Consider the following 22,638-nt stretch of genomic DNA (forward strand, 5'->3'; position numbering starts at 1 on the left):
ATAGGAAAAATAAAGTTTAGGTGGAGAGGGTGCAGAGAAGATTAGTCAGGACTAGGAGGCCTGAGCTTTGGGAGATGTTGGGCAAGCCAGGGCTTTATTCCTTTATTCTATGGAGCACAGGAGGATGAGGGGTAATCTCTTAGAGGTATGTAAAATCATGAGAGGAGGAGATTGGGTGAATGTGCAGTCTTTTGCCCAGTGTAGGGGAATTGGTAATCACAGGACATGGATTTAAGGTGAGGGGGGAGAGATTTAACAGGATCCTGAGGGGTAACTTTTTTTACAGAGGCTGGTAATGTATGGAATGGCCCGCTGGAGGAGGTGGCTGACGCAGGTACTATTGTAATGTTTAAGAAAAAAATTTGTTCAGATCCATGGAGAGGATGGGTTTAGAACACATTCTCAACATTTTTTGGCAATTGCTACCTTGAGTCTCTGCTCAAAGTTTATGAGCCCCCTCCCTGTGAAGCAGTCAAGCTTTGATTTCTTCCATACTTCTCTCCTACTGACTACATTAAAAAAAATAAAAAATCTTTGCTGTGGAGGGTGAAAACAAGGCATTTACTTAAATGTGCCTTGGGCCCTGCCCCCTCCCCCAAGAATGGCTGGTTTAGAAGGACTGGAGTGGGTGTGGTGTTTTGTTCAGAGTGGGCAAGTTGGACAGAAGGGCCTGTTTCCATGCTCTGTGACTCTGAGTTCATAGACATTGCTCCTTACACGACCAAAGCCAGCCAATAGTTGTGAATAGTCACATGCTTAAAATTTGCACTTTTGCTTTCTAAAACGCTACCTGATTCTCATTTGGGAGTATTTTGTTTAATTCTGAGCTTTACTATTTTGCACTCTGGATGGCATGCAGAAGAGTTGTACCACAAATGAACAAAGGGTTAGGGAAATCAATTATGCAGAAATAAAGGGTGAGGAAGCTCTTAGAACAGAGGTAACAAGGAAATTTAGAAATAAATAACTAATTCAAAATTGATTTAGCTTTTGAGACCACAAATACTAAACCGAAGTCAGTTATAAGGATCTTTCTCTTCCAACACTGCATGAATGAAAACTGCATTTTAAAAAATGGCGGTGATGTCACGGTTGTGGACCCACTGAGAGCGAAGTCTCAGCGCTCCCCTGCAGGGTCCACCTGCCCAGTCTGACTGCCATCGACTTTCTACAGGCATTGAATGGCCTGTTTAAAGAGCAGTTGGTGGTTTATTTTAAACTCCCATCATCATGGGGTCTGGCCCAAGATGGTGATGCCTGTGATTGGATATGAGGGGGTTGCAAACTCTGGGGACGTGGAGGACTGGTGCAAGGCACCAGAAAATAGGACGACTACCTCATTTGAGAAGAAGCAGAGGAGAGATCCATGGGACAGTGACCATGGAGGCAGATAAGTGAGGGGCTCTGACATTGAAGTACACATAGGCTGTTGGTGACTTGAAGCAAGGAACCCATGTGGGCTGCTGGCGACTGCGGTCAAATGACTCACACCAGGCTGCGGACTGCTGGAGACTGGCTGAAGGGGTACCAAGTATTGGAACCAGGGTGCAGTGTGCCGGAGGCTTCCTGATCATGTGCACGCGTGCATGGTCCATTTGCGTGTGTGTGTGTGCACACAAAATGCACACAGCTTAGAGGAAACAAAGCGTCAGAAAATTTAGAACAAAAAAGTAAAAAACTCTTAACTCCACACCTCCAATGTCCACTGCATTAATGTAATGCAAGTCAAACATTTCCATAAGATGGTTCTCAGATATTATTCATATTTGCCACTATTTTGCACATAATATTTGAGGTATACACTTATCAAGAGAAGAAAAAAAACAGAACAATGAAAAGAAGAAAACTATATACAAGTAGGGAGTGATTTTTTTTTGACAACATCAAATCATTCCAATTTATAATTAACAGATGCTGTTATCTTCTTCATTATAGTTTCCTTCCATGTGTTTAAATTTGGGCTCTCCTGTATGATGTAGTAAAGTATCTTAATCAGGTTTTTCCATCCAAACTCCCTCCATTTCTGTGAATGGTACCCTTGATTTGATATCTCCTTTGCTCCATATTATTTTCCATTCTTCCTCAGAAGTTCTTCCTCCTTCCTTTTCCCCTTTTGTTTTAATGTATGAAGTCGAGTATGCTTTAAGATTTGACAGACTTTTATATACACAACACACACTTGAAATTATTTTACTACCAATTATAGGCTTCTAAAAAAAGTCATATCAAACACGTACTTGTCTTGGTTACATTTTTAACTCTCCTATTAATTTGCATGATCTGCAAATACTGATAAAAGTCTTGTGTTTCTAATAAATGTTTGTCTTTAAGTATTTCAAAACTTTTGAAATGTTTAGAGAAATACTTATTAGAAAATTTTTTAAAATTGAATAAAAACTGACTTACTCAACCTCCTTCAAAGATCACAGCTGTCAACTGAAGTGATCATACACAGCCATACATCATTCACGCCACAAGTATGCTGCTCCCTACACTGAATGTCTGACCCGAATTCACCCCCCCCCCCCCCCCATCTGGGTGCAGGCCCCGGTACTTGTATCCATCACACATACGCGAGTGCCAACTGGTGCATGCGCGCAAGAAGAAACATGGTGTCCACGGCCTTCAGCCCCTAGGCTGCCACGAATTGACAGGTAAGTACTGTGCCCCTTCCCTTTTGTCATTTCTACCCCTTAATTTGTCCTCCATGTAAATTATTTAAAGGATTTCTGAGAGATAGTATATATAGTTATTTGGACCGTCATAAGCTGATTAAGGACAGTCAGCATGGATTTGAGTTCGGTAGGTCATATTTAATAAATCTTGTAGTTTTTTGAGGAAGTTAGCAAGAACATTGATGTTGTCTATATGGACTTTGGTAAGGCCTTTGACAAGGTTCCACATGAGAGGTTGGTTCAGAAGGTTAGGACACTAGATATACATAGAGAGGTTGCAAACGGAGTTTGAAATTGGCTTAGTGGAAGAAACAGAGTGTGGTGGTGGATAGTTGCTTCTCAGACTGGAGGTCTGTGTCAAATGGTATGTCTCAGGGATCTGTGTTGTTTGTTATCTATATAAATTTCCTAGATGATAATGTGGTGAATTGGATCAGCAAGTTTGCTGATGACACAAAGATAGGAGGCAGATTTTCAAAGTTTGCAGAGGGATATGGACCAGCTGGGAAATTGGGCCAGTAAATGGCTGATGGAATTTAATGTACTTTGGAAGACCGAATCAGGGTAGGATGTACACAGTAAATGGTAGGCCATTGAGGAGTGCAGAGAAGCAGATCTGGGAATACATATATATTGTTCCCTGAAAGTGACATCACAGGTGGACAGGGTTGTCAAGAAAGCTTTTTTGCATCTTAGCCTTTATAAATCAAAGTATTGAGTATAGAAGCTGGAATGTTATGTTGAAGTTATTCTAGTCATTGGTGAGGCCACAGTCAGAATATTGTGAGCAGTTCTGGTCACCCAGCAACAGAAAAGATATCAATAAGATTGAAAGAGTGCAGAGAAGATTTATTAAGATGTTCACAAGATAAAGGAACAGAAGCAGGCCACTAGGGTCTGTTCCTTGACTATGCACTCAGCTAAACTAAACTCACACCTAGTTCTAATTACCAGCTTTTTTCCCCATATCCCGCCCCCCCCCCCCCCCCCCCCGCCCCGATACCTTTACTAATGAGATACTTATCCATTTCCTGTTTAAATACTCCCAGTGATCTGGCCTCCACTGGTTTGTGCACCAGTGAGTTCCACAGATCCACGACCCTCTGACTATAGAAATTCTTCTTCCTCACTGCTTTACCAAGATGTTGCCGGGTCTTCAGTTGAGTTACCAGGAAAGATTAAACAGGTTAGGACTATACTCCTTGGAACGAAGAAGGTTGAGAGGAGACTTGATAGATGTTTATAAGCTTTTGAGGGGTGTAGACAAGAGTAGATGTGAGTAGGATGTTTCCTCTTAGACTGGGGGAGATAAATATAGGTTGAAAGAGGTGAGGTATTAGGGGAAAGTTTTTCAGAGTGGTAGGAGTGTGGAATGAACTGCCATGCAGATTCAATCTTGAGTTTTAAAGATAAATTGGATAAATACAGTTAGGAGTGGTCTGAAGGACTATGGAATGAGAGCAGGTCAGTGGGACTAGCTAGTTTTATTGGTCGACACAGACCAGAAGGGTCGAATGGCCTGTTTTTCTGTGCTGTAATGTTCTATGGGTGCATGACCTACAACCCCAAATGGAGGACAAATTAACATGCAGCTCGAGGTGGTGTAGATGGAGAATAGAGTTCTCAAAAGCTAGACTGTCCAGTCTAAATCTGGATTTCTGGCCACCCTACTTATGATAGACTAAAAGAAACCGTGTAATATCACATTTTCTATTTTATTACATGACAATAAATTCTTGAATGAGCTCTCCAATGGAGGAATGGGAAATTGTTGAAAGCATTGATGCAAAAGGATTTATGTAAACCTCTGTATTAAGATAAATTTGTGAATTATCATGGTCCAAAGGGTCTATCTCATTAATTATCCTGTGACAAATGTCATATGGATAATGAATGATTAGGTTGTGAATGGCTTGCTGTATTGACATGTTGCTCAGAATGTTAGTCTCTTCTGTCTACAGCAAGTAACCCCTGACAGTCGGATGCCTGTGAAGTTTGTTGACAACGAGGAACTTGCCTATGTGATGCAGCGTTACCGTGAAGTGCACGACTTCATGCACACGTTGCTGGGCATGCCCACTAACATTCTTGGTAAGTGGGCTCACTCAGGGTGGTTAGTGTTGATCAGGTGACTTTTGTAAATTATTGTCTATTTACCTTTTCATTGCCCGTCTGTCTTGCCATTTGATTGGTATGTGCCAGCCTCAGTTTTCCCTCTGCCTCAATTATAAATACAGTACAACTCTGATTATCCAAAATTGGATTCTCCAAAATCCTCATTTATCTGAATTTTTAAAAAATTCACCCAACGTGAAATTAGAATGGCGATGTCCTTATTTCAGGTAATTCCCTCCCCTCTCTCTTCCATTTCTTCCTATTGACTTTTCTCTTCAACTCTCCCTCTCAAACTGCGTGCCACTGACTCCCAGCTGCAAGCAGTCAGAAGAATCCCTTGTCCCAGCGTCATCAAGGAGAGTGGCCTCCAGCACTCGGTGATTGGCAGCAGCCAGCACTTTTTTTGGAGAGAATTGAACATTATTTTAATGCTTAAAAAGCCTTTCCTTGTTGTTTTATGTTGTTTAAATACTGTTACAAGTGATGTGCTGTTGCTACTAGGCTGTTGTTTAAAAAGAAATGACCAGTTATCTGACATAGGCCCGGTCCTGACCATTTCAGATAATTGGAGTTGTACTGTTTTTGCCTATCTCAGACCATCAAATTGTGCCATTTTCCACCTCTGGGTTCTAATGCAATTCAGGCAGAGGGACAAAGTCACCTGTTTTGGTGCTGGTGCCATGAAATTTATCCACAGAGCAAGTGACACAGGAATGTACTCTCTGGGAGTAATGGCAATAATAATAAATGTATATTAAACAGGGCCCTCCAATCCACTTCAGAAGGCTCCACCTTCCTCATCCAACCCTGGTTTGGGAAATGGAAGAAATATTTCCACATTTGTAGCATTGCCATGAAGTTCATTTTCAGGGACATTTCATCTTTTACCCACCCTGGGATTTGTTGTTGGGTGATAGACTGTAAGTAATATATATTTTGGGTCTGGGGTGTTAAAATGTACTGGAATTTAGTTCCTTATCCATTTGGAGAAGAGTGGAAAGCCTCTGTGTGCTGGTTTGGTGAGGGGAGTTAATAGTTTGAATGTTTGGCTGCCTGGGGCCCCCTAACGGTTGCTTTTTCACACTGAACAGGTGAGGTTGCTGTCAAGTGGTTTGAGGCAGTACAGACTGGTCTGCCCATGTGCATTCTGGGAGCTGTGTTTGGCCCACTCCGCATGTCTGCCAGGTAAAGGTTTCTTCTGCCTTAGCTCATTTGTTCAAATTAGTTGTGAGTTCAGTGCAGGTACAAAGCTCTTTGAAGATGGCAGGACAGGTGAACAGAGTGTTTGGGATGACCTGAATGAAGAAATGGGCTGTGTAGGTCATTAGGTTTGCAAATGATATGAAAGGTTGAAGGTATTGATTATCAAGGGTCACAGTAGGGTACAGTCAGCATACAGAATTGGGCAGAAAACAGATGGAGTTCCATTGTACAAGTGTGAAGTGATGCATTTTAGAAGGCTGAACTTGAAGACAGAGTTTTCTTAACAATGTGGAGGAACAGAAGGATCTTAGAGTCTAGGTCCACAGATTCCTCAAGGTGATTGTACAAATTTGACAAGTAGATAAGAAGGCATATGGTGTGCTGACTTTCATTAGTCGGGGGATTGAGTTCAAGAGCTCTGAGGTAATGTTGCAGCTCTATAAACCTGGTTAGACCACACTTGGGAGTACTGGATTCAATTCTGGTTTCCTCCTTATAGAAAGGATGTAGAAACTTTGGAGAGGGTGCAGAGATTTCCTTGGATTGGAGAACATATGAAGCAAGGTTGACAAAGCTAGGCCTTTTCTCTTTGGAGTGATGAAGGATGAGAGGTGGGGACAGGGCACAGAGGTTCTGTGAAACAGTCACCAGGTTGAACTTGGCCTCTCTGGGAATAGGACCCCTTTGACAATCTCTCTGCCTAACATCCTCTACATTAAAAGAACTGAAAGAGTGCCATCCAGATGGATCAGGGCCTCAGCATCAACTTCTCATCTATTCTATTGAGGCAGAGCCTTGACTCTGTTCATTTATTAACCTGAACAGTTCTTTTGGGTGAGACTTCCAGAGTCGCCAGCATCTGAATACCTCCACTTTAACAAGTGGCTCCAGGTTTAGAGAATATGTACTCTTAGCAAGCATTTGTCAAATCCCTGCAGAAAACCTGTTTTTTCTCAACTGCAGAGGGACTTTCAAAACAATCCTTTCCTCCTGGAAATCAACTTGATGATCCTTCTCCAAATTACCTTCAATACAATATGTCACTTCTTAGATGAGATCAAAGTTTTCCAGATATAGCATGTCTTCCTTTCTTTTAACCCTTTGAGCCAATAAAAGCCATAAACCTTATTTCCATTGTTGATTTAAATGAATCCATTTTTTCCAACAGATGTTAAACAGTTTGCAGTACAATATTTACATGAGAGCAAGATTTGAGGTGAGACTCTTCGCTACTTGGGCTAACTCTTTCTTGTCTCCCAAACACAGAAAGATCAAGATTTTGACAAGAGATCTGATCCCATGGGCTGTACAATGTGGCAGAACTGCTCACTGTGTACTGAACATCTACTATGAGAATCGATGGGACCAAAACTTAGAGTCACTGCGGGAAGAGATTGGGATTCTACCACCTCCTCTTCAAAACACAAGCAGGATGTAAAAAATGAGTTACAGAAGTGAGGTTTGTAAAATCATTAAATGTGAATCATTTATAACATCACAACAAAAGGGTCAGAAGCTAGAGTGGTCCTGGAGCCATTAACCACAGCATAAGGAAACCAATCCTCTCTATCCAGCCCATGATCTCTCACTGCAGCACGAAACATCTGATTTCCAGGAATATATGATAAACACAATTTTTTTAAAAACCTGCTTACCAATGTCTTTGGTTTAGAAAATATTGGTCTAAATCACAAGACTATGTTTCTTCAAATGAAAGGAAACATACTGATCTTGAACCAGTCTCTAATGTGTATTTCCTGCTCACACAAATGTACCATGGGATGCACAAGTTATTTCACTTCTGATGCCCTTCACTGAACATGGAGCTGAAATCATGTGCACAGTGCAGTAAGTCAGGATGCTGCTGTTGTGGCCACTGGATACCTTCCTAGGCCCCTAGCTTGGTCTCCAGTCGACATGCTTTCCCCAGAGAAGGCAGTGCGTCTCCAGTGCTCTTCCAGAAGTGCTGCTTCCACTCTCAGCTGGCTGTGTTGAACTGCAGTGGATATATTCTGTAGATTCCACTCTGTTTTAATCAATGTATCGTCCAGAGAAAAAACTCCTTCACGCGTGCGTCGCACACTGGTACACACTGCCGAAGATTTCAGCTCCAAACCTATCTCGTGGATAATCTTGCGCAAGTACTGCTGGGTCTCGTGCACACATTGGATCTCTGAGGGAAAGATTCAGAATTAGAGAATCCCTGGGAATGAGGGGCAATGTCAAATACTCAAGCTGGTTGATGTGAGTGGCTGGCACCCTTACTGAGTGAGCACAGCCAGGATCACATATGGATGACTGGGTGATGTTGGGCAAAGGCATTCATTGACAAAGTAACTGAACTAATTATACTAATAAAATAGTTTGAAGATCATGAGGGATTGGCATCTGACACTGTGTTCAGAAGGAAAATATATACCACTATTTCATTCAAACCAATGAATTGTAGTGGGTTTTAGTAGTACTGAAGTCTGTAAAATCAGCCTGTCAGAGCCCACTGGATTAAGAGTTCCACTTTACTGAGCTCAAGCACAGAAGGAATAAGCACTTGGCATCACACAAACCAGAAGTCCAGAATGAGGAATGGAGTAGAGACAGGGTGTGAATCAATCTACTTTTTACTGCTACAATTTTATCAACGTACCTAGAATGAAATTCGGAAGGGCCAGCTCTATACATCGAATGCCAGTGATGATGGGAGGGGATTTGTGCAGTGGGCGTAGCATCCCCCGACAGGCAAGCTCGTATGCCTCTTGACTTTTCAAATCGATGCCAGAATACCTGGGAGAATTCAAGCAGTTAGAGGGCACAATGCATACAACTCACAAGCTTGAATTTCACATCAGAGAGAGAACGGTTGCAATTCAAAAGACTTCATGGTCTTTTACAATACACCTTGAGCAGATAGTGCCACATCAGCTCATCATGTGGAGAAAAAAATACAAATCCCCAGAGGTATAACTGCCCAAGTAAGGCATCAGGAACCCAGGGGGAAATCAAAGCCAACTGAACACAGCAGTGTAGTGAGAGAAGGGAACTCTCTCATACCCAGAACAAAGAAAAATGATTCTGGTTGTTGAAGTCAGTTATCCCAGGTTCTGGACATCTCAGCAAGAGCTCCTCAGAACAGGATCCTGGGCCCATCCCTTTTCAACTGCTTCACTTTCCCTCCATCAATGGGTCAGAAGCACATGCTTTCACTGATAATTGCACTTGTCCATTCACTTCCTTAAAGGGCAGTAAATTAAAAGAAAATAAGATATAAACGTGAAAGGTTAAAAAAAAACAGGCGACAAGTAAAATGCAGAGACATGCTTTCAAAACAGCACATGCACAATGGGCCAAATGGACTCCTGATCTGTGATTTACAATGCTAATGTCTGCCCTGTTTCCTCCTCCATGTTTCTGCACTCCAGGAATGCACCATCACCTGAACTCCCCAGATACATACGTTATCAGAGCTTTCTGGTGGCTGCCCTGGATCACAGCGATGATCCGATCCAACCTGTCCTGTGTAATATGATCTGCAACGACATTTCACTGGTTCAGTACAGGTCGTGCCAGACACCTTCACTTTATTGGACGTGCACTGGAGTAGATGAAGTGTTGTAGCAGAGCACTGGAAGAAGTGAGCCCCTACTGAGTTAGAGAAGCTGCAGAAAATGCAACAGGCTATACAGAATCAAACACCAAACTGGTCACAGACCCAATCAACAGAGAACAGATGGGAAGGTGTGTTAAATTTAAAAAAAATCTTCAGGGAAACTGGCAGAACTATCAGGTAGCCAGAATAGGAATGAGGCAATGTTTCTGAAATGGGGAAAACTTAAGGAATAGAGAAAGAGAGCAGGTTTCAGGGGAGCTTTAAGGAGAAAAGTTAAGGTTATGGAAGACAGAGGAAGGAGCAGTGGGCTGGAGGTGAAGGGTACTTGGGTGTGGGGGAGACAGGGAGGGGTAATGTCTAGTCCTTAAAGTTGTTCTCAGTATTTAAATTTTGAGTAGAAACATAATGCATGAGAACTCGAGGTCAAACAGTGTCCTTTATGTAGCAAAGATAGATACACAATCAACTTTTTGAGCTTGAGCCCTTCATCAAAGTATGGAAAAATGTTGGCAGGCATGCAAACAAAATGTCACGGTGGGGGGGGGGGAGGAGAACCGACCCAAAGGCAAGAGGTAATAGGTGGATGAGGGAGGGAGGGTACAGCAGCAAGCAATGGCTCTGGGAATACAGAATGTTGTGGAGAGCTAAGGGAAGGGAGAGAGAATGGAGAGCTGGTTAGCAGAAACTAAAGAAATTGATGTTAATGACATCTGGTTAAAGAGTGCCCAGATGGAAAATCAAGTGTTTCTCCAATTTAAAGGGGGTCTTGGTGGGATAGTACATGAGGCCATGGACAGGCATGGGAAATGGTTGACCATTTAAATTTGGAGCATCTGGTTGGTGAACCCTATTCATCAGGATGTCAATAACAGCAACTGTTCTGTGTGAGACACACTCACCATAAGTTGTTTTCTCAATTAGTCTTCCTGTGTCTGAAAAATCATCTGTTGCTGTTCCAAAGCTGCCTTTTACTGTGTATTCCTGGGAAGCCCACACAATAAAAAAGGTTACTGTGCCTTGACTGACTGAGCAGAAGAAACTAATCAACATTTGCAACTCCTGTTACATCAGCAGAGAGCCTGCACTGGCCACAATGTAACCAAACCCTCCCCACTTCCTCAATTCATCTATTTTCATTTTTCCAAATGACCCTTTTTTTAAAAAACATACAGCACAATAACAGGGCCTTTTGGCTCATGAACCTGTGGCACCCAATTGACCTACAAATCGCAGTATGTTTTGAATGGTGGGAGGAAATCGGATTCCCCGGTGAAAACCCTTGCAGATATGGGGAGAACATATAAACTCCTTGCAGAATTCAAACTCTGACCCACTGTAACAGCTTTGCGCTAACCACTATGCCAACTGTACCACCCTTGAGGCTGTGCATTTCATACCATCAATTACTTTCATGAAACATGGCAAACACTACAAGCAACACAAAGCAGCTCATTAATTGTTCATTGCACACAGGTGGGGAATACAAGCCAGGACACTGGGAAAACTCCAATGCTCCCATAGTATCCTTACAGCCATCTCATGGAATAGCAGCCCTTAGATAGTTTATACATAAAAGTACTAGAGAAACTCAGCAGGTCACACAACCTCCATAGGAAGCAAAGGGACATAACCATTGTTTCATGTGGCTCATATATTCCTTTCCTTCCTATGGATGCTGCGTGTCATACTGAGATTCTCCAGCACTTTTGTACATTATATTAAAATCACAGCATCTCCGGACTTTCCGGTTTAACAAACAGTTTATACCAAGTTTTCCATGCGGGACAGTTGCACTATCTTCTTCCAGATAGCAAAGTATGCAGATACCACTCAGCCCATCTCATTTGTACCTGATCATCCCATGTAAATATGCTCTTACAGTGTTCTAAACCCATGAACAAGCATTCATAAACACCTGATATAATTGATTCCAATTAGAATAGCAAACAGAAGGGAGCCAAGTGGCCTCAAAACTGGTCATTGTCTGTGCAGGCAGTGATTGGTTCCTCAATATGCATATGTCTATTGTTATGAACTGCACGTAACGAGCAGCAATAGGCAATGAGCCAGATGGTGTTTAATTTATAAAACACTAATTTTATTTCTAACTTTTAAAACTATAGACTTAATTTTAAAACTATCCTTAACACTAGATCTATCCCCAGCTATGCGCAGGGTGTCTGTATGATCCCTAAACCATTACAGTCCAGGCCAAAATCTAGAAAGTTCAGTCTTTTAAATGCAGTGTTGGCACATGGGCCTTTGAAATTTGATGCCCAGAATTAATGAACTGATGGGAAGACTGGAGTTGTAGTTGCTACAGACTAATTCTTCTTGCATCAGTCTCTGCCTCACTAGATACTTATACATATTATCTCTAAGAATACTCTCCATTAGTTTACCAACCACTGACGTCAAACTTACTGATCTATAATTGCTGGACCTACACCTGGAGCCCTTTTTAAACAGAGGAACCACGTTTGCAATATGCCAATCCTGTGGCACAATGCCGCCCTCTTGTGACTTTTAAATGGTCTATTTACTCCCCGACTTCCCTCAAGGACCTAGGGGAAATCCCGTCAGGATCCAGAGACTTATCCACCTTTATATGCCTCAAATGTTCCAATACTCCCTCTTTCCTAATCCCTACATTTTCCATAATCACCTCTTTTGCTTCTCTTATCCTACACGATTCCATATTCTTTTCCCGAGTGAATAGAGAGAACAACTCATTCAATATCTCCCCCATCTCATTTGGCTCTGCACACAGTGCACCGCTCTAATTCTCTAAGGGATCAATTTTATCCTTCACTCTCCTTTTGCTATTTACATATTTGGAGAATGTTGAAGGTAGGCAGTACAAGAGGCTCATGGGATGTGTTGTAGAGGATTGCTACAATGCTTGGTTAGGGAGGAGTGTCAGCTCTCACACGGGCCCCTGTAGCCTTACCTTGGTCAGGTGACAGTTATGCAGGTAAGATAGCTGCTTGTTGCCACTGCCAACTGCAAGCACTGCGGAGATACAATAGTGCAGTTTGTTAGAACCAGGGGCAGCACTGATGTGGCCATTCCACACGGAAGGGATCACTTCATTAGCACCATCACAGCAAACTCTGTTGTGTCTGGATGTGGCCCAGAGGTAAACTGAAACTTCAGGGCTGATCAGTGGGATAAGATTACCATCCCCCCCATGAATAACGTGTGCAAGATGCCACTTCCACAATCAATAGGTTTGAGTCCATTCTTCCCATCCTCAACCCACTTCCAAATACTCAAATCTCCAGAGTAACACCCTTCCTCTCATCCGAGCACCATTTTTGTTTGCACCCGATGCCTCTGCTGGTATCGAGCAGTCTCCATATCTTTGACCACCAATCCATCAGAATCCAAGAGCAGGAATTCCTGGAAACTCTCAGCAAATTACGTGTAAAGAATAGACATTTCAGATCCATCACAGTTCATTGAAACCAGCCCCAAACTCTTTGCACAAATGCTACCTTTATCAATCATGGCTGTGGGCACTCAATTTGTGCTGGGTGTGAATCTATTCAATTCCAATCAGTTTATTCTGAAGGGTCTTCAATCTGAAACATTAACTTGGTTTCTCCTTCTAGCATTGTTTTTATTTCAGATTTCCAGCATTTGCAGTTTTCCAATTTCTAATTAGTTTGTTACCCGTTGTGATATTTAAAGAATTTGATCAAAGAGAAATCCTGAACAAGGGTAAACTCAAGGGTTAGGGTAGCAACATTTAGAGAGGTGCTTTACTCGTTTAAAGGGCAATCTCTTTCCAAAATGCAGTAGCAGGAGCAAGTAACTGCTCAAACCAAGTGCTCGAATGGCCTTAATTTCTTTGTAACAAGCTTTGCATTCCTGAAGAGCTGAATGGCCTTCCCTGAGGAAGAGGGTAGGAGTGTACAGATGAGAGTTCCCTGCAGTAAATGTTTGCGCTGCCCAAGGAGCCGGATCGCAGTTCCTTGTTCTATCCTTCCTGGCTCAGCTGTGGTCCCAGGGGCCTCTGCCATTGATGGACTAAATCTCCAACATCTACAATACATCTACAATTTTTTTTAAAAAAACTAAATAAAATTTCTTTTAATAAAACACAGCTGGAAACAACTGTTGATGTCAGGTGACCAGAAGGAGGCCAGGTTCAGAGATTTCCAGCATGACAGTTTGGAAAATCAGCAAGATTTTCCACCCTCTCGCTACACATTGCCGAACTCCAGCAGGAATCAAAAGTTACAGCAGGATCACATCGGATGGGCAAAGGCTCGAGAGTGGGGGTCAATTTCTAGCTCCAGTCAATAACTGGGGACAGTCAGTTGGTTCCAGGCCCAAACAGTGCACAGACAACGACTCGATACATGGATTTTTGTTGTCCAAATATCATTGATAAGTATATACAAAGTAAAACAATGCAGTCTTTTCATGTTCTTAGTGTCATATTTGTATATACATTTTGTCATTGTACATTGTAGTGTTAACTATTGCACTGCATAGCACCATTGCTGCTAATGTCCCCTCTCCACTCTCGGTGTTGTTTGACAGGCTTGCCAACCCCCCACCCCTCAGGCTCAGCTCCTCAATGCCTGGTAGTAGAAGGGTCATAGACTGTGGTCCTTCTCCACAGTACCGCCCTCAGCACATACTCCTGCAGCCTGGAATTATATCTGTCGGTAGCATTCCCTCACTGTACTGAAAGACCAACAAGTTTTGGGCAGACTAAAGAATGTCTTTCACTGAGTTGATGATCTTGCAGCAGTGTTGGATGTCTGTCTCTGCGTAGCCCTCAGGAACAGCCCACATATCAGGGAGTTCTCTGTTGCGCTGTTGCTGAGGATGAACCGCGACAAGGATCCATGCACCCTTTTCTAAACACTCTTAAGTAAATCAGTAGCCCTTTTCTTATTGGCACCATGTCCCAGGAATTGATGGCCAATTTACTAGTTAAGGGTCCATTGGAAAAGCAATTCAATCAGCAAGCTGGTGTTAAATCACGCCAGGGATTGATAGCCTTGACCCCAATTCAAATCCCCAGCGTCAGCTGACATGCCGATTAAACCAGTGGAAAAATGATGTTGTATCCCTGGGCTACAGGTGCCTAACCTTATCTGGAATCGTCGAGACCGGACACCTGCCATTGTTTGGAATCTTCGCTGTCCGTTGCACCCCCACCCCCCTCACTCCCACCCAGAGCCGAGGACTGGCAGCTTTCAGGCACTCCCAACAGCTCATCAAGCCAGTCCTTAGGCACACCCTGGCAGCTAAGCGCTATCCATTGCCCCCCTACCATCTAACTCCCAATGGGGCAGCAGGGGTGTAATGCTGCCAAGCCCAGAATTTACGGAGCACCGAACTGGATCACAGCAAAGGCTCAATGCGGAAGCAACGGCAATTTTCCTTACCCATAATTCCCCCATGCAGCTGGAACCACTCTGCCGACCCTGGCTGCCTTTTTGGCTGAGTTCCTGGGCCATCCCGTTACCTCTGACGTGCTGGTTGAGAGTATCTTGAACAGTGCACATTGAACCACTGCTCAGCCCGGGGCCCTGGTGGGAGTGGGGCCCCAATGGACAGCGGGGGCCTACGGCAAAGATTCCAAACAACAGCAGGTGTCTGATCCCGAAGATCCCAGATTAAAAGTTTAGGCACCTGAACTGTTGAAGGTAGACTTTCCGATTTCCGGGGATGAGTTGTGTTCAGTGGAAAAGCAGTCCTTGTCCCAGTTAAAGGTGGCCCAGTGGAAACAGCACAATCGGCTTCCTATCCTGGAACACTGCAGGCCAATTAACTGGGATGCCAGAGGAAAAAGGGCTAGTGTCTCCTCTCCATTGTGATAATTTAACCTTATGACCCAGCACATACAAAAAACAACATAACACTGAACCAAGAAAACATCTGCCACTCAAACAGAGCACATGATGGATGAGAGCATTACTGCTAGAAAGAAGTTCTTTTTCAGGAATCACGAACTGCAATATGGTGATCATTGATTACAATCCATCCAACATTCAAACGCAATTCAAAATAAATTGTCATTCTGCATTTTTATTTACAATATTAAAACACATCAATTCATAATATAAGCGCAGAAGCTTTGATTTAATAATCCGACACCACAGCATGTAATTCTTACATTTGCAATCAATTCAAAGGCATAAGACATTAAGCAATTAAAATCAGCATTACCAAAGACGCCAGATGATCGATAATCCAGATGATGACCAACTCCCACCTTCAGGTGAACAAATTTAGGACCTCGGACTGTAACAACAAAAATAAAACAATTATAAACTTAAGCCATGTCGAAACCATTACAATCCTCCAGAAACCCAAAACCAACAGCTTACACAACTAGGCAGTAAAGATTCCAGGCACACTGTACAAACACCAAACCCAGCACTCAACACACCAAAAATGCACACAACCTAAACTATGCATTAAACAATACCGCAGTCAGCAAAAGCCCAGCAATATACTTTCCAAAACTGCAGACATTCCCAAAAACAAGATTAAATACTCCATTACAGTACTTGCAAACCTGCTTTAAACATTCAATTGCAGCTATATAGGACCCTGGTCAGATCCCAATTGGAGTAATTTGTGCAGTTCTGGTCACCTCACTACAGGAAGGAAGTAGAAGCCACAGAATGGGTGCAGAGGAGATTTACAAGGATGTGGCCTGGTTTAGGGAGCATGCCTTATTTAAACAGATTGAATGAACTCAACCTTTTTTCCTGGGAGCGAGAAGTGACCTGAAAGAGGTGTATAAGATAATGAGAGGCATTGATCATGTAGGTCGTCAGAGGCTTTTTCCCAGGGCTGAAATTGTTGCCACAAGAGAACACAGGTTTAAGGTGCTGGGGAGTAGGTACAGAAGAGGTCAGGGATATGTTTTGTTTTGCACAGAGTGGTACTTTAAGAGACTTTTGGATAGGTACATGGGGCTTAGAAAAATAGAGGGCTATGGGAATGCCTAGTAATTTCTATGGTACGGACATGTTAGGCCCAACTTTGTGGACTGAAGGGCCGGTATTGTGCTGTAAGTTTCCTATGTTTCAATTCTGCAGACACTTCAAACCCAACATTTAACATTTCTCTGGTGCAGACACCATGAAAAACAGGATTATACTTTCCAATACTCCAAATGCTACAAATCTAGAAATAAATGTAGACACCATGAGCATGAAATACTCCCAAAACTCCTGAACCCAGCATTAAAAACCAAAAATCCACACACACTAAACCCAGCAAAAAAACCCCACTCGATTACTAAACAAACTGCAAAGCCAGCATTAAACACTCCCACACCACAGTTCCAGAAACACTATTAAACACTCCAATGCTGTACACCCATGAAGCAGGCATCACCCATTCCATAAAACTCAGCGACAAAACTCCAAAAAATGCAGACACCATGAAAGAGCACTGAACACATCAATACTGCAAACACAGCACTAAACCTTTGACAACACAACCCTGCATTAAACACTGCATTACAACAAACTCCAGTATATGGGCACCCCAATACTGCAGAAATCATAGCACAATCCAATACTGCAGACACTAAACCCAACATTTACCACTCCAAAATCACAGCACCCCAAACCCTGCATTGAGCACTCCAAAATCACAGCACCCCAAACCCTGCATTGAGCACTCCAAATCTACACCCCAAACCCTGCATTGAGCACTCCAAAATCACAGCACCCCAAACCCTGCATTGAGCACTCCAAAATCACAGCACCCCTAACCCTGCATTGAGCACTCCAAAATCACAGCACCCCTAACCCTGCATTGAGCACTCCAAATCTGCACCCCTAACACCAGAACTGCTGAAACAGAAAACACATTGCAGGATTACCACACTCCAATCTGCAGTACTCCGAACCCCAGCATAAAACATTCCAATTCTTCAGAACCAAAGTCAGGCTTAAACACCCCAATACTGCAGAAAACCCAAACCCCCAGCATTAAATATTCCAGGTCAGCAGACACTGCAAACACAGTACTAAATGTCATAAAACTGCAAAAAAAAACCTTTGCATGAAAAACTTCTAGTATTTCAGAATAGCTGCTCTCACCAACTCTCCTTGACCTCTCACCTCGTGGATGATTTGCCAGGACTGGCACCTGTGCCACAGTCAGGTTGGTTTCTGCATCATTTGTTCCCTGAGCACTATTTGGCAGAAAGCGGATTTGGTATTCTTGGACTGGACGTTCTGAAGAATTGAGGGCTGGAAATGAGATGAACACATCAGTTACCACATTTGCAGCTCTGTGTCACCAACATCAGAGTTATGGGAGCATGGGCAGGGTTAAAGTGAGATTAACGAACTATTCTTGATCTTTTCATTCCTTCATCTTGACTTGGAAAAGCAAGTATGCCATACATCTTTACCATGCTGTCAACCTGTTGTGCTATTTTCAGGGCACCTTTCAACATTCATCATGCCCCACTATTTAAGGTGCAAGTTCTACCTCATTTGACTTCCAAAAATGCATCATGTTCCATTTGCTGGGGTTAATTTCCATCCAACATCCCAACAAGCCATTTTCCACCTGAGCTACATCCTGCTGTAAATAGCTTTCCTCACTATCCACCAATTTTCAGGTCATTAGCAAACTTATTAATCATTCCTCCAACACTTACATGAATGTCACTAAAATGTATCACAAACAGTAAAGGTCACAGCACTGATCCCTGTGGAACATCACTCGTTATGGACCTCCAATCAGAAAAGCATCCTTCCATACAACCTGTCTCCAATCCAATTAACCAACTTGCCTTGTATCCCATATGCCTTAACCTTCTGGACCATGCCAAATGTCTCACTTAAATCCGCCATCTACCATGCTCCCTTCATTAATATTCTCAAAAACTCATCAAATCAGTGAGATGGGATTTCTGTGCTATCTCTCATCATTCCGTGCCTTTCCAAGTGTATCAAAATCCTGTTGCTTGGAATTTTCTCCTATAACTTGCATCAGTTTAAGGCTCACTCTATGTAATTACCTAGTTTACCCTGCTGTCCTTCTTAAATAAAGGAACAACACTGGCTATTCACTAGCCTTCTTGTACCTTCCTGTGGCTAATAATGATACAAAAATCTGTAAATATTCCATCTATCTGTTCCCTTGCTTTCCATAGTCTCTGGGAATAGATTCCATCTGGCCCTGATGATTTATGTGTTACATGACATCCAACATGCACCAGATTATCAATGAACCCACTATCTTCCACATCCTTCTCTTTGTTGAATATAGATAAGAAATAATCATTTAGGACCTCGTTCACATCCCCCTGCTCCACATACATTATCCCTTTGGTCCATCAAGGGGTCCTATCTTTCACTGCCAATTCTCTTGCACCAGATATACTTACAAAATGTCTTGGGATTCTCTTTAATCTTTCTTGCCATGGAGATTTCATGCTTCCTTACAATTACTCCTACACCTACAATCTTCAAACGACTTGGCTGAACATAGCTATCATTACCTGTCATAATTTTACTTCAATATCCCTTGTCATCCACGGTTACTAATTGCATTAACAAGTTTGCAGTTGACACTAAAATTGGAGGTGCCGTGAACAGCAAATAATGTTTTCAAGCTTGCAGAGGGATCTGAACCAGATGGAAAAATGGGCTGAAAAATGGCAGATAGAGTTTAATGCAGAAAAGTGTGAGATGTTTCATTTTGGAAGGACCATAAAACCATATAACAATTACAGCATGGAAACAGGCCAATTTGGCCCTTCTTGTCCGCACTGATCCAAGTACCCTCCTCTAATCCCACTTACCAGCACTCCGCCTATATCCCTCCCATCCATATACTTATCCAACTCTTTCTTAAATGCTGAAATTGACTCTGCCTCCACCACCTTTCCTGGAAGCCCATTCCACACAGTAACCACTCTCTGAGTAAAGTTCCCCCTCATGTTACTCCTAAACCTTTGACCGTCAACTCTCAGCCCATGACCTCTTGTATCCATCTCTCCTACTCTCAATGGGAAAAGCCTTTCCACATCAACTCTGTCTATCCCTCTCATTATCTTAAACACCTCTATCAAATGCCCTCTCAGCCTTCTAAGTTCCCAGGAATAAAGACCTAATTTGCTCAATCTCTCCTTGTATTCCAGATGCTGAAAACCCAGGCAACATTTTTGTAAATCTTCTCTGCACTCTCTCTATCTTGTTAATATCCTTCCTATAAATCGGTGACCAGAACTCCACACAGTACTCTAAATTTGGCCTCACCAATGCCTTGTACAGTTTCATCATTACTTCCCAACTCCTATATTCTATGCACTGATTTATATAGGCAAGCATACTAAAGGCCTTCTTTACCACCCTATCCACATGCACTCTTACCTTCAGGGAACAATGTACCGTTATTCCTAGATCTTTCTGCTCCACTGCATTCTTCAATGCCCTCCCATTTACCACGTCTTGCTTTGATTATTCTTTCCAAAATGAAGCACCTCACACTTATCAGCATTAAACTCCATCTTTCTGCCCACTCCTCTAAGCAATTTAAATCCCTCTGCAATCTTTGAAAACCCTCTTCAGCATCCACAATTCCCCCTATTTTAGTATCATCTGCATATTTACTAATCCAATTTACTGCTCCACCCTCCAGACAAACAGCAATGGTCCAAATCCGAACCTTGAGGTACACCGCTTGTCACCAGCCTCCATCCTGACAAACCAAGAAATTACATACATAGTAAATTGTAGGGCACTGAGGAGTGCGGTAGAACAGCGGGATCTGGGAATAGAGATACATAATTCACTGAAAGTGGCATCACAGGTAAAGGTTCCATTATTGTCACATAATACTACATTTAGAATGTACAAACATGAAATTTTTTAATTTTTGTCTACCATAAGGCAGATAGAGAGTCAGCACTTTGTCCAGTGCCCTGCACAGAAACCTACAGCACCTGGTGTTCCTAGGGGTTCCCCCCTCCAAGTACTAATCAGTCCTGACCCTGAGATCAGACAATCTGTAAAGGGTTGTAAAGAAAGCTTTTAGTAGTAAAATTTGCCAGGATGGGGGGGTTGGGTGGGAGATTCAGACCGGGAATGGGGGGGGGAGGTTGGGAGCTCCAGACCGGGATTGTGGGGGGGGTTTTGGTGAGAGGTCCAGACCTGGATTAGAGGAGGGGGTTGGGTGGGAGGTCCAGACCGGGACTGGGGGGGGGGGGGGGGGTGGGAGCTCCAGACCGGGATTGGGGCGGGGGGGGGGGTTTGGTGGGAGATCCAGACCGGGATTAGAGGGTTGGGTGGGAGGTCCAGACCGGGATTAGAGGGGGGGGGGATGAGGAGGGGGGGGGGAGAGTTCCAGACCGGGATTAGAGGGGGGGGATTGGGGGGGGAATTGGGGGGGGGGGTTGGGGGGGGAGGTCCAGAGCGGGATTGGGGGGGGGAGGTCCAGAGCGGGATTGGGGGGGGAGGTCCAGAGCGGGATTGGGGGGGGGGGGGAGGTCCAGAGCGGGATTGGTGGAGGGGGTTTGGTGGGAGGTCCAGACCGGGATTGGGGGGGGGGGGTTTGGTGGGAGGTCCAGACCGGGATTGGGGGGGGGGGTTTGGTGGGAGGTCCAGACCGGGATTAGAGGGGGGGGTTGGGTGAGAGGTCCAGACCGGGATTGGGGGGGTGTGTTGGATGGGAGATTCAGACCGGGAATGGGGGGGGGGAGGGGGAAGTCCAGACCAGGATTGGGGGGGGGGGTGTTTGGTGGGAGGTCCAGACCGGGATTAGAGGGGGGGGGGGTTTGGGTGGGAGGACCAGAGCGGGATTGGGGGGGGGGGGGGGAGGTCCAGAGCGGGATTGGTGGGGGGGGGGGTCCGGGCCAGGATGGGTGGGCGGGTCCGGGATTGAGGTGGAGGGGTCCTTCCCTCACGCTTTAATCGAGATCCGACTCCCCACCTTTCAGCAGCTTAGTTTCCACGGTGTCACGGACTCTCTTCCAATGGACGCCGGCCGGTTTGTAGACGGCGAAAAGGCCGCTCAGCGACCGCACACCCTTCATCCTCGCCTGGATAGAGCAGCCGGGAAGTTCCACCTCTCTCATCGCCTATTGGCCAGCGGGGCGAAACGCTCTTGCTGGTTGGTCACATGTCCATGTCAATCAGCAGGAGCTACTTATCCTCCGTCTGCAGGAGAAGCGTGTGTCCGTTTTCTGTTGTGTTCTTCAAATCGAAAAAGTTTTTATTTTGCCTATCTTTCTGTGTGGAAGAAGGAACCAACCCATTCCTGGCCATCCCAAGAACCCCAACCCAGCAGCTATGGGGAGTTCCCAACATCCCAAACTACAGAGCACCTTAGTCTGTCCATGGGGATGGGGTTTGGTGCTGTAGAGTCTCTCCTTTCCCCTCTCGGATTGGAGGTCATGCTCTTGTTGACTGTGGCATGGGAACATATTCCAGTAGCCGACTCCTTCCTGCCAATTACGTGGCCCCTCTACCTCAGAGCTCCTCTACTTGAGATGAAGGGCCTGGAAACTCAGAGACCTTCATCCCTCAAGCCTCTGATCAGCCTCAAGACAGTTGGTCTCCCCAGGATGGGGCCCAGGTCTCTCAAATTCTGACTGGGTGTCCTTGGGATGACCCTTAATGTGTTTGGTTTCCCTCTATGCTTTTCTCCCACTCAGAGGGTTCAGTTGACCTGCCATCCTCTGACTACCCCCATGCCCAACTGTTCCTGGTGCTGGACGCAGGGGAGGAACAGCCTCTCAGTATCCCCCATAGAGGTTCCTCAAGTCTGATTAAGTTCCTTCTCCCCACCAGCAAAGGCAGATAGAGAATTAATTATTTTCTTTCTCTCTGACTCAAGACTGACTCTTACACCTCCAAGTTCTTCAATACATTGGTGCCCTGGATGCTTGATGGATAGGGGAGAGCACACCTTGCTCTGTGTCTAACTTATTTTGTTTTAACTTTATTTAACTCTTCACAATGTTCACTTTTTAAAAAATTAAAATATGATTCTGTCTGTCAGGATACACTCCAGCCCCTGCAGCACCCGTCAGTCTCT

At 44.0% G+C, this 22,638-nt stretch overlaps 2 protein-coding genes across 6 annotated transcripts in view; one reads left to right on the top strand and one right to left on the bottom strand.

The window, feature by feature from the left end:
• coq4 (coenzyme Q4 homolog (S. cerevisiae)) overlaps positions 1–15,686 on the top strand; it is a 31,142-nt gene extending 15,456 nt beyond the window's left edge. For 2 of the 5 annotated variants that reach the window (XM_069934949.1, XM_069934968.1), the window contains 3 exons: positions 4,637–4,766; positions 5,882–5,975; positions 7,260–8,367. In XM_069934949.1, the coding sequence (XP_069791050.1) occupies positions 4,637–4,766; positions 5,882–5,975; positions 7,260–7,431 (396 nt within the window). In that variant the 3' untranslated portion in view covers positions 7,432–8,367. Of the gene's footprint in view, positions 1–4,636; positions 4,767–5,881; positions 5,976–7,259; positions 8,368–9,409; positions 10,619–13,706 lie in introns of those variants that run through there. The other 3 variants (XM_069934959.1, XM_069934966.1, XM_069934974.1) reach the window with 3 other exon arrangements.
• Positions 5,881–21,661, bottom strand: trub2 (TruB pseudouridine (psi) synthase family member 2). The gene is made up of 8 exons (XM_069934934.1): positions 21,532–21,661; positions 17,706–17,837; positions 15,790–15,864; positions 12,548–12,609; positions 10,497–10,578; positions 9,445–9,517; positions 8,638–8,774; positions 5,881–8,166 (listed from the first exon to the last, which is right to left on the bottom strand). The coding sequence occupies exons 1-8, from the start codon at positions 21,632–21,634 to the stop codon at positions 7,847–7,849; spliced, it is 984 nt and encodes a 327-aa protein (XP_069791035.1). The 5' UTR covers positions 21,635–21,661; the 3' UTR covers positions 5,881–7,846.
• Between the last annotated feature and the right edge of the window lie 977 nt (positions 21,662–22,638).

This window comes from Narcine bancroftii, chromosome 1 (genome assembly GCF_036971445.1).
Source record: "Narcine bancroftii isolate sNarBan1 chromosome 1, sNarBan1.hap1, whole genome shotgun sequence".
Classification (NCBI taxonomy): domain Eukaryota; kingdom Metazoa; phylum Chordata; class Chondrichthyes; order Torpediniformes; family Narcinidae; genus Narcine; species Narcine bancroftii.

Coding starts and splice junctions, on each gene's coding strand:
- trub2 (XM_069934934.1), bottom strand. CDS start 21,634: ATGAAGGGTGTGCGGTCGCTGAGCGGCCTTTTCGCCGTCTACAAACCG. Junction 10,579..12,547: donor ATAACTGTCACCTGACCAAG/GTAAGGCTACAG, acceptor TGGGCTTCCCAG/GAATACACAGTAAAAGGCAG. Junction 8,167..8,637: donor CCTTCCGAATTTCATTCTAG/GTACGTTGATAA, acceptor TCTTTCCCTCAG/AGATCCAATGTGTGCACGAG.